This window comes from Opisthorchis viverrini, assembly GCF_000715545.1.
Source record: "Opisthorchis viverrini unplaced genomic scaffold opera_v5_79, whole genome shotgun sequence".
In the NCBI taxonomy this organism is placed as follows: Eukaryota; Metazoa; Platyhelminthes; class Trematoda; order Opisthorchiida; family Opisthorchiidae; genus Opisthorchis; species Opisthorchis viverrini.
In genome coordinates, this window is record NW_008751737.1 from 764,113 (window position 1) to 780,371 (window position 16,259).

At 47.3% G+C, this 16,259-nt stretch overlaps 2 protein-coding genes across 2 annotated transcripts; one reads left to right on the top strand and one right to left on the bottom strand.

Moving 5' to 3' along the window:
* Positions 1-3,508: 3,508 nt before the first annotated feature.
* On the bottom strand, positions 3,509-13,438 carry T265_13581 (hypothetical protein; the record flags this gene model as incomplete). The annotated part of the gene is made up of 6 exons (XM_009169574.1): positions 3,509-4,298; positions 5,156-5,272; positions 5,449-5,705; positions 6,090-6,252; positions 11,670-11,784; positions 13,434-13,438. Coding segments are annotated over 6 exons (1,446 nt in total), but the record flags the coding sequence as incomplete, so codon positions are not given.
* Positions 13,439-13,504: 66 nt separating this feature from the next.
* Positions 13,505-16,017, top strand: T265_13582 (hypothetical protein; the record flags this gene model as incomplete). The annotated part of the gene is made up of 4 exons (XM_009169575.1): positions 13,505-13,837; positions 13,860-14,289; positions 15,091-15,294; positions 15,920-16,017. Coding segments are annotated over 4 exons (1,065 nt in total), but the record flags the coding sequence as incomplete, so codon positions are not given.
* Positions 16,018-16,259: the final 242 nt, after the last annotated feature.

Consider the following 16,259-nt stretch of genomic DNA (forward strand, 5'->3'; position numbering starts at 1 on the left):
TCCATTCCGCCGACACTGACGATAGGATCGGAAAAACAGGGGACAACCACAACTAATCATGGAGAAACGTCTGAATAAATGATAAGGGTTGTCCAGCTATAAGACCCTTTCGGTGCCAAGCTACAATGCAACCCGAAGGAAGCACAAGGGCTAAGATACTGTCAACTTGTCCGAACCTAGACAAGAGTAGTTGGGTTTGAACACTAGACCCTCCGGTCAGTAAGTCCGCGCCATCTCGAGACTTTTGGATCGATTATGGACACTTCAAGCCGTCCAAGGCAGTGAAATCAAAGGAGCGAAGGATGTTTACAAACCTAGAGGGCAATATTTTTCCACTTATTATGTGTATGTCAGCCTACACGGACGAAGCCCACTTCGAAATTGAGGAATGAGCAACTATCGGCCCTGCTCAAATAAATCATGGTTGTACGGCAGTGAAGCACCGGTGTTGAACACTGATATCATGCTGTCGATGATGATGAATCCTCCAGAGTCAGATAAAACAAACTGGTCATGACAGGATGCAAAGATTCACCGCCTCTGAACAACGCTAGTGAATGCCCACCTTGCTCAACAGCACTTCAGCGTACTTTCGAAACTGGGGACCATGGCTCCAGATGCACGCGTCTAGCGGAAGGAAACTATGCCGTTAAAAATCTTCTCAGCTGCGAAAGCGCTCGAAGTTCGTAACCTATGTTGCCTATATAGGGGGAGGGTGTCGTGAGCTAGTGATAGACCAGAATTTTGTATTCGGCTTCCAGAGATGCAACAAGTGTCGATCGATAAAGTACCCAGGGCACAAGTTAGTGGAGTTCGCGCGTTGGATGTTGTGGTAAAAAAGGATAACAAAGCCCGAGCAGCCGATCTGAAGAGGGAAATTTGGACGGTGGCGCGCGACTGTCACTCCCCTTAGTGTCTGAGTGACAACTCCGCGACTGAGATCTGCATGAGAGTAATTACCGAGTGGGATGGGAGTGGCAAGGGATAATACCAGAGGCTTCGAAAGTGACGTTTTCCCTTTTCAGCCCTACTATGTGCAGCGGATAAGGTGATCGGCCTTATGCCGAAATGTGGCGGCCAATGTGCGATGAAGCTAGTTTTATTACAAATCTCATGATTGTGCAAGGGATGAGATATTTCCAGAAGGCCGAAACCTATGTATGAGGATGACGAACCTTCACTCAAAATCTTTAGCGCAAGACAACCGTGGTTGAAATAACAGAGTAGTATAACTTTTAGGAAACAAGTTGCTGCACATGCCTCCCCCTCAGATGATCACAAGACTGTGTGGGATCTCCGTATACTAACCTGGTAGGACAGACACCGTGGATATTTAACTGGAGTCCCCTAGGATATCTCTGTGGGGTGCTGGGGTGTATGATTCGTCGTGCTTCGACAATCTCCTCACGACACTGTAGAAATATTTTAGCTCCCTAATTCTTTCCCCAAACGACTGCATTTTGGAACTCTCAGTGATTTTCCACAACTCCGTAAGATTTGAACTGCTAGACTATGACGGAATCTACTTCAATGGCCAAATCAATTAGAAATTTGTGTACTTTGAGATTGTGATTCTGGAGGAATGACCATCGTCGCGTGTTTTGAGTTCGACCTTAACGTGTGCGATGACCGAGGAAAGCGATTCGTCGATCACTTCTAAAAGTTGTCGATTCACTGCACCTGTCTTTTTTCAACCCCATACTCCTTACACTTCTGATATAAGTAACCAACAATGGAGAGAAAATTGTACGAAGTTCTATTCAAAAAATTCAACATGATGCACAGAAGAACGAAGTCCGTGGGCAAAATAACAAAGTCATATCAAAAACGCAATGATAGAGATCGATCTTCACAGCCAGTTTAATGAACCGGTTGAGAATTGTAGATCAGCGTATCACAACGAGCCGGGGCAGCACCGGTGTCATATGCGTCACCAAAGAGAAGTTTCCTGAACTTCTGATCTTTTCGTTGTCTAAATTGTCAAGAAAAACACAACTTAGGAAAAAGAAGTACGATATAAAAAAGGGGAAAGCGTGAATGAATCATGTTGTCTCCGAAGGATACAAAACCCTTCGTCGGTAGCCTTAGGGATGATGATGGACAGTATAGGTGAATGCTTTTCGTGGAGGTCGAATAGGTGAGGTAGACTGAGAAAAAATGTACCCAGAAAACTTTAACATCGCACTAGTAATCCCACATTGGGGTCCGAAACGACCGAATGCCTTATGACTGACAAGAAAAAAAGAACATGGGCTGCAAAGGTTTCGTCAGCAGGACGTCGGTGCGCGAACCACACAAAGTTGATCCACGTTGGGTAGGCGTGGACAACATAGACGGCACTGAAGGGTGGTAAAGTGGGAGGCGGGTGACAACATGCCCAGAAAGCTGGAATAAGCTGATTTTCGCCCCCGGTTCTAATCAGATATAAAAAGACTCCACAGTGTAGAAGTAACAAAACAGTAACGACAGCAACGAAGCAAGGCAACCAACAAACGTGAGCTCACCATTGATAACCATTGTGATGCAGACCTGCTGATCAACAAAGGCTACGAATCAGGCGAAGTCGAGTGCAAGCCAAAACAATATCGATGTTCCGCGTCTCTATAGGTGTTCTCGTGAAGAACGCTCTGTGTGAAAGACAAGAGTACTGGTGGTAAACTGTGCAAAGGAACTGAAATCAGAAATATAAACCATATGAAACCAAGTCCCGTGGATGCTCCGGATGTTAGTCACACTGACGTACTTCTACTATACAAAGCCTTAGAACCAATGGATGTTGAGTAAATTAACGATACGAGCCGGAACAGTCACCCGGGAGCTCACAATTACGTTTAAGATCGAAGCGAATCCACTAAAGGCAAGAGTGGACACCGTGGGTAATCCACGTAACCAAGATTACAACAGTGTTACCCTTGGAAGAAAACCGTCTGTTTTCGTTTCTATCAAGCAGTGGATGGCATAAACCAATAAGCTGAACGTAAGCAACGACTCTACCGTTTCGATCCACCCATACCCGCTTGTGGTTCCTACCGGACATTCATGGATCGGAATTCCGGTCATGAACCCACATTCTGCACAACCAGGGACAGGTAAAAGTTTGACAATCTGGCAATATGCTATAGCGTCCCCAACGGATTTTGATTTTACTGCTAGGCAGTAATCTTTTTAGCGACTCGTATACCCTATATCCTTTGAAGGAAGCAATTGATTTTGCCGGAATTTTCATTGGGCTTTGTTATGAACGGAATCCGCAAAAACGCCCGGACAGTGGCGTAAAGTAAGGAGTACATCATCATCATCATCATCATCAACGACATCAGTGCTCAACACCAATGCTTCACTGCCGTACAGCCATGACTTATTTGAAAGCCTTATTGTAAAGAAAAGAATAAAGGTGGATGGGGGAGGGACTTAGTGCTAGCTTAACACAATCATTCCGAGGTGCCTACACCTCCAGACATTCATTCAGGCAATCTGGACAGAAACTGACAACAAGAACGCCACTGACATCGGGTGCCAGCCATATCTTGTAGTGTCTCCAACCAGGCACAGTGAGGATCACGCGGTCCACATCCTGGAAGGCGAGTAGCACCGACAGCACCCAAGCGTTTCGTCATCTCCTTCATACTCCTCTGCCAGGTCAAGGGTTGGCCACCTCTCTGTTTACGCCACTCCGAATCGGGCATGGAAAACAGTACTCTCTTCGGCAAACGATGGTTCGGCATGCGTAAAACATGTCCCAACCAACGCAGCTTCTGGTGCTGGACACATTCTTCAATGGAAGTACCCGTTACACAACCGAAAACACGCTTTCTAACTGCCTCGTTACGGATTCGCTGACACCAACCCACACGAGCTATGGTTCTGAGACAACGATTGTCGAACACCTGAAGACGTCTCAGGTCCGCTGCTCGAATAGGCCAAGTCTCACAGCCATACAACAAAACAGCCCGTACTGTAGCTTGATACACACGTCCCTTCAGATTCAGGGATAAACCATTCTGACGCCATAGGTGTCTCAAGTTAGCAAACGCGGCCCGAGCCTTGCAGATTCGTGCATTCACCTCATCTGTCACACTGCAATCAGAACTAATACAACTTCCAAGGTACGTAAAACGCTCCACAACTTCCAGTACCTCTCCCTGGATTGTAAGGGGCGTGTTCAGTGACTGCACGTCCACAAGCATGACCTTACACTTCGTGGGTGCAAAATGCATACCAAAGGACGGGATGACTTTGGTCAGTTCATCCAAGAATACTTGCGCCTTCTCCTCCTCTTCGAACATGAGAACACAAACCTGTCAGGTTGAATATCCGTTAAGTCAAACGTTCTTCTGACTGAGGTCAGTCAGCACCCATCGACGTCCATCTGCACGTCCACCGAAGACCATCAACTAACCTATTCGGGTGCAGCAAAGATGCGACCCTCGTCATTGAAACACAACAGGAAACTGTATTTTGATGTCATTTCTCTGGTTTAAATTAAATTAAATAGAAAACTTCAGATGGACTTCCGAGATCAGTTAATCGCCTAGTAGCACCAGCTATCTACCCAAACAAGGAAATCAACAGCTCTCAAAGGACACGCCACAGAAGTGACAGCATTCCGAGAATGAACGGGAATGGTAAGATCAGACCAGAGCAGACCGCGCCTATCCGACTATATAGAGGTAGTGTTCAATAGGAAACCAAACCACTGAATTCGAATCAACCGGATAGTTAGGTATTCAGCCAGTCAACTGCAGGGTTCATGCAGATTTCTTTCCATGATGAAGGCAACTCTCCGAACAGATGACTTCTATTTGGTTCCCTAAGCTACTTTCAGCGGTTAAATTTTCCCAGAATAGACTTCTAGTAAGTCCGTTCAGGTAATATCCTCAGTAGGGGGGACGTGTATTGATTTGAAGCAAACGTTGTGCGTATCCGTAACATCCGCTCAACCGGAGATAAAACCTTTTGAGATACAAATGCCAGACAATCAGTGAACTACCGATATCCAAACATGGCTCCCAGCTAAGAACCTTACGAGCCAAAAAACATGCTATAGTTTCCAACTGTTTGGTTGAACCAGCCGTTATCAATACCATACACCATTTTATTACTATTATCTTAATGGGGAAAATTTTGAATGTGTGACAAAGACGAAAAAACTCACCTGAGACGATGTTCGGCATTTCGCTTGGCAGTACTGGAATAGTCCATCAGCTAACAAAAGGTGGCGTTGTGCAGGTAATTCAAAAGCCTGCAAAAGGGCTTCACGCCATAGCTGTACCTAGAGGACAAAAACAAGGAAGGGACGATCGAGAAGAGCTGAGCTTTACCTAATATTCTATGACACGGAAAGTATGACTAACAACGTACATACTGCCTGTACGAAAATGCTGGCCAACTGACAGCAACAGAATTGACGCACTTGCGCTTAGGGATACAGATATGGAGGTGACTTACATGTTGTCTGTTCATACAACAAGATACGCAGTGTTCATAGATCTGGCAGCAATTTTCACGGGCTTGGTTGCACGAATCACACACAAAGCGGCGGACAATAACAGCAGTGTCTGCGTGATCAGAGGCAACAGGAGTGGGACAACAGCCAGAATTTAACAAGACCGTGCGAGGACAATAGGAGCCAGTATCGTCAACAACGTAAGATGATGCACTTTGTCTGGTGGAGCTACAAAATCCTTTGTTTGTGGTCAGGGCATCTAGAATATGAGTGTGAAGGAAAACGGAAGACTGTGAAAAATAAGTTTGTACCAAACGGACGGGCTCAAACATATGCAGAATCCGGTTCGGAAAGAACAGGCAAGAGGCGTATGAGTTCTTGGGAAGTACGCAAAAAGATTCGTGAGAGACGGATATAGACTGAATCCACGGACCCCTCCTGAAGACGTTTCCCCATGATGAAATTGGCGAGTTATAAACAGTCACGATGAAAAAGTTATGATATTTTGCCGGATGGATAAGCGGGAAGCTAGGTGATTTTCCTGAACCAGCGAAAACACCCACGGACCTTTCGTCAGTGAATTCGTACTCTAACTACTTGGACTATCCCCCCCGGAACAACCAGAGACAGAGAAAAAGCTCACTTGTATTGTTCAACCAGTCGGGCAGGCGAAACGGGGTCTCGTTCAAATTCGCACCACTTTGAATTTGTGGTACGTGCAAGTAGAATACAATCCACAGAAGACAACCAATCACGAAGGTTAGAAGAAAAACTATTCGCGTACGCCGAACACCCAGCATCAGATGCTAAAACAGAAACGTGATAAAAAGATTAGGCCCACTAGAGTGATGGTACACACAGCAACAAACAAATATGTCGTGATCCTGGAAAAACACAGGCTGATCCTGAGTAGCGGACACGGTGAGTCGACTACGAAACACGAAAAACCAAAAAGGGAAGGATTGAGCACATCTGGTTGATTCTCATTCACCCAATGACGAATAATGACAACAGCCCCACCTCCACATATCATTGGCTATGAGCTGCCCGAGTGAAGATCGTATCCCATAGCGCCTCCTGACCACCAGTTCCTCTACACAAGCTGTTCTGCTCAACACCCCTGTGAGTCAGAATATACTTATACTACTACAAGAACGAAATAGGTAACAGAACGTTATGTGAGACTAGCGGGTATCACCCCAATGGATAATGTACCCTGCATCTTCGAAATACTACTATTGTGCCGCCTTAAAGAAGCGTTCAGAAATCGATTGTGTTGACAATAGTCAAGGCCATTTTCTGGGACATGACTAACAGTTCCTGTACAGTACTGTAATGATCCCGAGGGCTACAGTGGCTGAAACTTCGTTCCACAAGGTGAAAGCATGTCAGGAAGGCCAAATGGTAGCAGTCACACCAAGAGTGGTGAGACTCCACACTAGGAACAATCGTGCTACGAGGCGGTCTGGGGATAAAGTCGTACTATCCTCTGTGATACGAGTGTCAAGGCAGTAATTTGTTTCCCTCAGATCAGCATGTCCATATTCATGGAAGCAGTGATGCCACCTTCCCCAGATGAAAGACGGGCTAGAAGACCCTAAATACCGTATACAACCGATCGCTCAACAGTTGGCAGTGACCGTCAGCGCGTTATTTCACACGGTCAAAATACTTTCTAAACCAGACCGTCTGATGTTCTTCAAAAGGCACTTGCCGTGCGCAGCTGCATTAGGAGTGGGACAGTAATGTCTTCAGTAACGCCCTCGAGTTAGACCATTTCCCTGCAGACAACCAGGTCCCACTGTTGAGACATCGGCTCCGGTAACTTTCCGAAGAAAACCCTACTGTCCGCTGCCTAACGGGTCAGATTTCTGAGACAGAAGATAGAGACAAGGCCCCCGGACAAAATCCTACTGCATCCAACTTCTTTGTGGGTCAGATTTTGAGTCAAAGACTCTAGGTGGGAACATCGTCAGCTGTAGGAACCGCGTACTTGTCGTACAGTGATTGCAGCTGCCACAGTTTTGTCTACTGATGATTTGGGGAGGTGGGATACCTCAGTTAAATTCCCTTTCTCGGCCTGGGCAACCGGGAATTATCATTTACCCTCACAGTTCTGTACCCACCGATGGGCCTCCCCAAAACTCTTTCCATTACATTAATAAACGTTGGTGGGGTATTGGGTTGTCATTTATCCGACCGATGTGCCTTACACATCCGGCTTTCTATTAATTATAAGCCAAGTAACACTATACTAACCCCACGAGATCTTTCTAAAGTCCACACTCAAAAGGCAAAAGGACAACGCTCACCGATATATTACACCTCCTTAAAACCGATGCTGTATCTCTAAAACACACACACACACACAAGATGAGAGGGCTCAGTGGTTAGAGCGCGAATTTACGCACCCGAAGGTTCGTGGTTCGAACCCGACTACCACCTCTCGACTTCTCCTGTCTAGGCCTGAGTATCCCAGCCCTCGTGCTTCCTTCGGGTGGCATGGCAGCTAGGCACCGAAAAGGCGGCTACAGCTGAACGATACATTCATACAGGACGAAAGCATAGTCTCAAAACGCTAAGAAGTGCTCATTTCTTTCACAATTTACTCTCCGTGTGTCCGATGATCAAGAAGCGATGACTCGAGGAATATATGGCGCAGAAAATACACTCAGAGGCACAGCTGAACTCGCCTTGCTAGACTGGATCCCACCGAACAGTCGTCTTTGAGCCGTTAGGTTATGCAGCCCAATGGCTCCCAACATAAAAATGGTGCCTGTTCGCATATGCCTCATTGGACTGCAGTTCTGACGCCGAGGATGGTTTCCATCGAGATTTATCGGGGTTGTTCATCGAGCGAGAAGCGCTGACAATGTGATCCTAGCGGGCAATATAAATGCCCAAGTCGACCCTCTGAGCTTCCTGGAATTACATTTGGGTGGTCGATTCGGAGTCGATGCTCGTCGCACAGACAACGGAGAGCGAGTCATCCATCTTTGTGCTGAGAACCAACATTTTCGGCCAGTAGGAACTTTCCGCATAAACGTTCGCATCGCGTAACCTGGCGGTCTCCAAATGCAAATCAACCGTGGATTCAGTCAGGTCACGTGGTCATCAGTCACCAGTGGAGAGCCACAATTCAATACTACCGTTCCATCTTCTGGGGAACACAAACCGATTCCGATCATGTCCTGGCAGTTCGCTTCCATTCAGGTCTTCGCAAGTCGGTAAAAAGCATACCAATCCAAAGTCTACGAAGAACTACCAGTTCAATAGTATCGGCGAGATAGCCCAGCGGTTAGAGCGCGAATTTACGAACCGGAAGGTCCGTGGTTTGAACCCGACCTCTGTCTCTCGAATTCCCCTGTCTAGGCTTGGGCAACCTGGCGGTATTCCAGCCCTCGTGCTTCCTTCTGGCGGCATGGCACTTAGGCTCCGAAAGGTTACTACACCTAAGCAGTTTTCAACAGCATCGACTTGAGATAGCCCAACTACTCCCTACGGTAATCCAAAATTGTACTCATAGGGACGACGCTGATGAAGCAAAGGGAGTGTAAAACGAGCTGTGCTAGCGGCGTTCAAGACTCTCTCCGACACGATGGGATGACCGCACGGCATCACCGAGATCCCTATTCCTGGTTGATGCCAAGAACTATGTACCAGCAGGCAACGAGTACGACGGCATATGCAAATCCCTAGAAAGCCAAACAGCGGATAGCCTAAGACCGAGAGCTCTGGTGGAGAGCTATGGAGAAGGCTTTTGCTAGCGGAAACAGCCATGCCTTATACCAACTGATACGATCGACTGGCCCTAAGAAAACAATGGTTGGTGAAACGATAAATGAATAAGGCGAGTCAGTAGTTCACTAACGAAAGCGTCGACTGGAAAGATCAGCCGAACACTTTGAAGAACAGCTTAGCTGGCCCCCTGAAACACAGCCTCTAGATATAGTGCATACGGGGGAATGGAATGCAAACCTAAACCGCTCGTCGGGAGAAGTGAGATACCAAATATCAATATTGAAATACGAGAAGGTACCAGGACTGCACGGTCTGTATCGAGCCATCTACAAAGCAGGCGGAGAATTCTTGAAGATCGTTCGGCGGTAACACCCCTTTGGTGCCTACCTGCTATGCCACCCGAGGGAAGCACTAGGTTTGGGATACTGCCAGATTGCCTAGAAATGATGATTCCAGATGGAGAGGTTGGATTCGAACCCCCAACCTTCCGGTCAGTAAACCAGCGCTCCAAACACTAAGCCACCACGTAACACTCCCCATGGATGACCCATTTAACAGACTGTTGGTGCGATATCGGGCGAACAGTGTCTGAAAAATGGAGCACGGAAAAAATAAAAATCGTTCAGATGTAGCGTCCTTTCGGTGCCTAGCTGCCATGCCACCCGAAGGAAGCACGAGGGCTGGGATACTGCTAGGTTGCCCAAGCCTAGACAGGGGAAGTCGAGTGGCGGAGGTCGGGTTCGAACCACGGACCTTCCGGTCAGTAAATGCGCGCTCTAACCACTTGAGCCATCTCGCACGGAAACTATTATTGATCTTCAGAAAGAGTACGCGGACGCTGTGTGAAAGCCTCCGTGGCATTAGCCTGGTAGCTGTGGCATCGCAGGTAATCCTTGATCTTATCCTTCGAAGTCCGACAGAGCCGTGGAAACCAAGCCGGACTCCGTCGTGGAAGAGGATGCATCGGGTACATTTTCACCCTCCAACAGATTTTAGAGTAGCGACACTGCTTCCAACACGGGAGGACATGAAATCACATGAAATCTGCCTTCGATTCTGTGGACCGCTAGGCCCTTTGACAGTGTCGGTGGCAGCTACAACCACTGTACGACAAGTACGCTGTTCTTACAGCTGACAATGATGATGATGATAAATTCCTGTTCCTCCTTCAGGGGCTGTACACCAAATCCCTCGGACTTGTGGAGGTTTACGGGAATCTCTCACCTGAGTTCGCCACATCCAGTGGTGTCAGGCAAGGGTATCCTCTTTCAGATTCTCTCTGTATCTTCGTCTTTATGATACGGGTATGGAAGACTCACTACCAGCCTCTGATGTCCGTGTGGTCGAAATGCTCCTTGGGCGTTCACATATCGAGTATGCAGATGGCATAACTTTTCTTGGATCTGACACAGTGGTATTGTAAACAATATTAAATATTCTAAATAATTCTACCTCACGGTTTGGCATGCGCTTCACACCTGCAGGGTGTAAAGTGCAACTGCAAGACTGGGTGGGCTAGAACCCTAACCTCATTTTTGCGCATGAGTCATTTAAGGTAGTAGACAAATTTGCTCAGCTGAGCAGCTATATAAGTCCCTACGGTCTTGCCAAAGATGACATTCCCATCCGGATTAGGACGACCGTGAACCTGCATCAAGTGTGACAGCAGCTTATCTACCGAGGGTCGAGTTTACAATGTTGCAGTGTGCTCCAGAAACGGCCAGAAACCTGGTCGTTGAGCTCTGAGGTCATCAAAAGACTCGGTGCTTGATTATTGATGTCTGCGAGGCATTGCCCGAGTCGGGTGGGAACACTGGATCAGCAATGCTGAAGTACGTCGAATGGTTTTCGAAAGAGATAACTCACCCAGGATAGATGAACTGATCACATTGCGCAGGTTGCGACGGCTCGGCCACGTGCGTCGTGTTCCAGCCAACCGACTTCCTCGAAGGGCCCCTTTCGCACAATAATGTGAAGGGTGGAAACGAGCCAGGAGAGGTGGAGCAGTGAATTGGCAGCGAAGTATGAAAGCAATTATCAGAAAACTCAGATGCGCTGGTCATTGCCGTTTCCATGGATGGCGACCTCGAGACGGGACACACCAATCGTTAGAGATATTGCCAGATGTGACCTACTTGAGCGCTCACTGGCGCCGTGCACAGCTCCCCTCCAAGTCTTCCGAATGAAAATTCACTGGCAATTACACATCAGTTATATGCGCTATACCACAAGATCGCAGCTATCTAGCACACCTCCCCAAATCAGCGGTGAACGAAACTGTGGCAGCTATAACCACTATGCGGTCAGTACGCGATTTTTATGGCCGACGATGATAACTCAAAATCGGCGACAAATTGAGCCACCTTGTCGAATTTGGGCCACATCGCACCGTGAACATCTACATCGCCATTGACGACAAGCACGGTCCAATCATGTCCATTTGTTTGAACAAGGACTTATAGTGGAAAGTGGTAAATGTTACCAAGTGAAGGAACTGATAATGAACGCCTGACCAATTCGTTGTGGTGCGGTCAACAGGAAGACCACCTGGAAGAAATCGGCGACGATAGAAATCATCCGCTTCTATCGCGGACATCCTAGTGTCAATCAATGGCACTGACTTCATTGAGCAGTTCGGTCCCTGGTCAACCAATGTCAACAAGTTACGTTAGTCTCCTGCCCCAAACCTCGCTATCCTTCGAGGCTGTCAGCTGATTCTAATGATCGACTGCCTGCGGACCCATTCAGAAGTTTTCACGGATTCATGTAACGTTCCCTGATAAGTGCAGCACACTTCTCTCCATCAAATTCGATCACTGAAGGTGTCCGATCGCAGTGTTCCAACTCGGTGGGTTATGCCGGCTATGAAAGCCATCTTTTCAACATATTCCGAGGGCATTGTGTAGAGCGTCGAGGAAGAGGCGGTGTTCAGAGAAGACATACATAGGGAGCTCCAGGGCGATGAATGTTCAAGACCAGTAGTTGGCGGACATGACCCCCAGAGTCACGGATTTCCCCTATTCGTGCAAGTTTGCTTCAATTAAGAGCCCAGTGAAACAAACAAATCAACGGATCGAATGGCCGTTGAATATTTTTGCACTACACTAGCCTCCGCTCCATGCTGGTTGGAAAATACATGGTAGTAATCTAGAACAGCAACTTAAAGTGCGGGTGGGTGACCGATGTAGCCGCGGTAGGCTTCATAGTCTCTCTGGTACGATTGCGCGCACCCATCGCAACGGGTGTATTTAGGTGAACCCCAGTCGATGCCTTTCGCTGCCGGTCATTAAGGTACTGATACGGACAGACAATCATTTACAGCGGCAGCATATGTTACCTTCTTTCACTCGCTGAACTGTTCACTATTCGTCGTTCTCCCCGGCCATGAAGAGGAGGGAGCAGGAATTCACTTATCCGTGAAAATGACCGCGGTCCGACCCGCAAATCGAGCCACATTGGACACCGAGTGATATCGAGAGGCCGCTGAATTACATCTCAACTGCTGACTAAATTCAGAATAGATCCGCGTGTCACATCCGATTTTCCGGAATTTGCCCGGCAACCTCTCCATATGTTCGAAAATGTCAGAATTCTGCGGGAACACTGTCACAATGAAAAATTCAAGAACGGGGAAAAGCTGATGACGACAAGTGAAGCATACATCCAGCCGATGACTTTGAAAGCTTCGAAACTTCATTCACAACAAATAGACTAACAACTGAGAAAACTACGAATGCCACTCCATAAAAAGCACACTGTTCCACCATCTGGCCCATTTCCCTCAATTCAGCTACGGAGCCTACCACTATTATTAGAATTGCCGCAACATGTCGAAGCGCGCTTAGCAGTTGCGCACCTAAGTGGATAGATCAACCACGCGTGCAGAAAATACAACAGCCCATCAAATTTTATGAGCGGATATTCAGGCAGACACCATCGTCTTACCAATAACTCAGCTCAGTAAAATCCAGTAGATAGGGCGATACACGGTCACGGAACCATGCTTTTATTGTGCTTTCGATTTCGACTGGCGCTACGCATGTCACATGCATATAATTTGATCATACTTTTGCCTTTTATGATCAAATTATATGTATGTGCCCAAGTTGACATTTGTTCTCTTTTGTGTTATGAATAGCTAAATTTTGTGATAAATATCGATATAAGTTTAATTTTTACATGTGAGTTTTATTAAATTTTTCGCAAATGATCAAGCATCTCATTATTCAGCAGTTCAGATTTTTACCTCATTTGACCTTGAGATTGCATACTATATAAGCGAGGCAGTAAGGTCGGTCTTCGTGTGTAACCGTCGCAATGGCTCAGTCTTGGGTGACGACAGCTGGATTCCAACCCGATGAGCTGGTTTGCATTGCTAAGTACTCCGAGCGCGCTGAGCGTTATGATGATATGGCTGCAGCAATGAAGCTGTACACGGAAGTGATCGGCAAGGATGGGAAAGAGCTTGGCAATGAGGAGCGGAACCTTCTTTCTGTTGCGTACAAAAATGTGGTTGGCGCGAGACGTTCCGCGTGGCGAATCATCTCTGGTATGATCAAGCCCGATCTACCAGAGGAAAAACTGAAGTCGACGAAGGAGTACCGCGCTAGGATGGTGGAAGAACTGAATCAGATTTGCAAGGAGGTCCTGGTAAGTTCATGGTTGCACTCAGCATTGTCTTTTAAAGGATCTCCTGAACAAATACCTCACTCCCCACGCCTCCTCAGATGAAAGCAAGGTCTTTTATAAGAAGATGGAAGGCGATTACTATCGTTACTTGTCGGAAGTCGCGGGGCCGGAGGACCGTGATCGCGTTGTCGGTAGCTCCCTTGAGGCCTATGAGAAAGCGATGGAAATTGCAAAGCAGCTGCATCCAACTCACCCCATTCGCCTCGGATTGGCTTTGAACTTCTCCGTCTTCCACTATGAGATCAAAAACGCCCCAAGTGAGGCTTGCCGCCTCGCCCAGACAGCATTCGATGACGCTCTGGCCGAGTTGGATTCGCTACATGAAGATTCCTACAAAGATAGTACTTTAATAATGCAACTCCTCCGGGACAACCTGACGGTATGTTGCTCTTCCATCCAATCATTTACTGTTTGTAGCTGTGGAACACCGACCAAGCTGACAACGAGGAGGCCGACGCTGGCGATAACTAATCTTGTACTTTTACTGAACATAATATACCAGAGTTGTTCTCATGGGTCTCTTCTAAACCCCCTGGATGGTTCTCTTGAATACCGTCTATCCCATCATTATTAGCCCTCAGAACTGCGGCGTTTTCGTAAACCGGTTGTTTGGATTGTAGTCTATTTCGAGTCCGAATCGCAGCCAACCGACCTGGGTTCGTGTCCGCGTGTGGGGGGGATCCGTCGGGTGCCCCAAGTTACACCAACCGTTTGCCTAGGAGAACTCGGAAGTGAATAAGGTTTGTGGCTGGCTACTGTCAGCTGCTGGGTTAGGCCGCAAACAAGACAGTTCATTTGGGTAGGCTTTCCTTTATAGCAGCTTCCCAGTGAGGCGATTTAGTGCATAATGGGGAGGTGGTTCTTGTTGCAGTCAAACGTCAGGATGCCAATAAAACACGGTGACCGCGAATGATTCGGGGCGGCTTTTTGGTTAGTGCTATCAGTGCTACTGCGGGAAATGAGGCCAGTCATCCGCCGTCGGTGTTGTGCCGCACGGCAATTCCTATATTGGTGACCCTTGCTGAGCATTTGGTTGCGACCAAATCACCTCGCGCCTATTATCATTTTCGAAGACCATGGTCACAAACAAATGCTGAATGCGAAGGGGTAACAAGAAAGAAGTCTCATTGTAGTTCATGCCACCATCCTTGCCAGTCAGATGAGATGAATCACATCCTGTGTAAACATTTTGATATGGAAACACTCATCTAAAGACCAACAACCGAAGAAAGGACAAACAATGTTGAGCGCCCTTCAAGGCGCGGTAAGCGCTAGCACAATCGAGATTCGCACATCAGGCACGAAGTGTAATACTGGGTCTGGTGTGAGGTTAAGTTACAAAAATGTACATTCAACGCCATGTGCCACGCATAAAAGTGCCATAAATACGCAGAGAACCCACGATGGCAAGCAGACAAGTCGCTGACTGCGACTTGGGAAGTCCCAGTCCAATAACAGTCTTAGCGGATTGAGGAAAGCAGATCCCTCGATAAGAGGTGATTATTGGTTGGTGGACCAAAAAGTCGACATCACAACCGATTGCATGTAGGGCCGAGTGAGAACCGCTAGTACAGCCGTCAGCTGGGACTACCGGTGAGACCAAAATTGATGACTAGGGATGGCTACCGTTCCTGTGAGGTAGACGGTGCAAGCGACTGGCTTTCATCTCAGAAACAATTGGTGAAAATCCAAGTCCGAACTAACTGAAACGTACATGAGTAGCGAGGGAGTCTTTCGAAAGCGGAAGTGTAATGGCTGACTGGAGGCACTGAGCCAGTCGGCAATTTCGCTAACGTGCTTTTAATGTTGTTTCTTCTGCATCCTGGAGTCTATTCGGACTTTGTGCTACTTCGTTTGCTGTTAAAGCAAAACTATGTGCTTTATCTTAGCCATGTAGGGTTTTACGTACAGAAGAACTCTAAATATATCAAGCCGTTCTTGCAAACAAAATTAAGTGCATGACGATTCTTCGCGGACCACTAAAACGATTTCATGTCATTCATTTGTGCCAACCACTTTCTGATACATGCATCTCTTCTGAAGAGGCGAACGGGGGAGAGATAGTCGGATACCAATACTTTCGTCAAATTGGTATCTCGCACTACATAGGTGGAACGTTGCACCCCAATGCTCAGCATCTCAGTCTGAGCAGAAACCTTCCTTCCTTTGCTTAGACCTTGAGTCTGCTTATTCTGTACAACGTTTTGTACCATCAGAACCATCCACTGGAGAGTTTAGACACCTAAAGGGATACTTGGGGTTCTGGAACCTTCCAACCAAGCCGGACGGTGTGCAGGAAACTCCTCTCTGCCCTCCTGCGGCAAAGATCCACAAGGATACCCAGACGGCATACCTTGTTATTATAGGTCTAAGCCAGTTATTT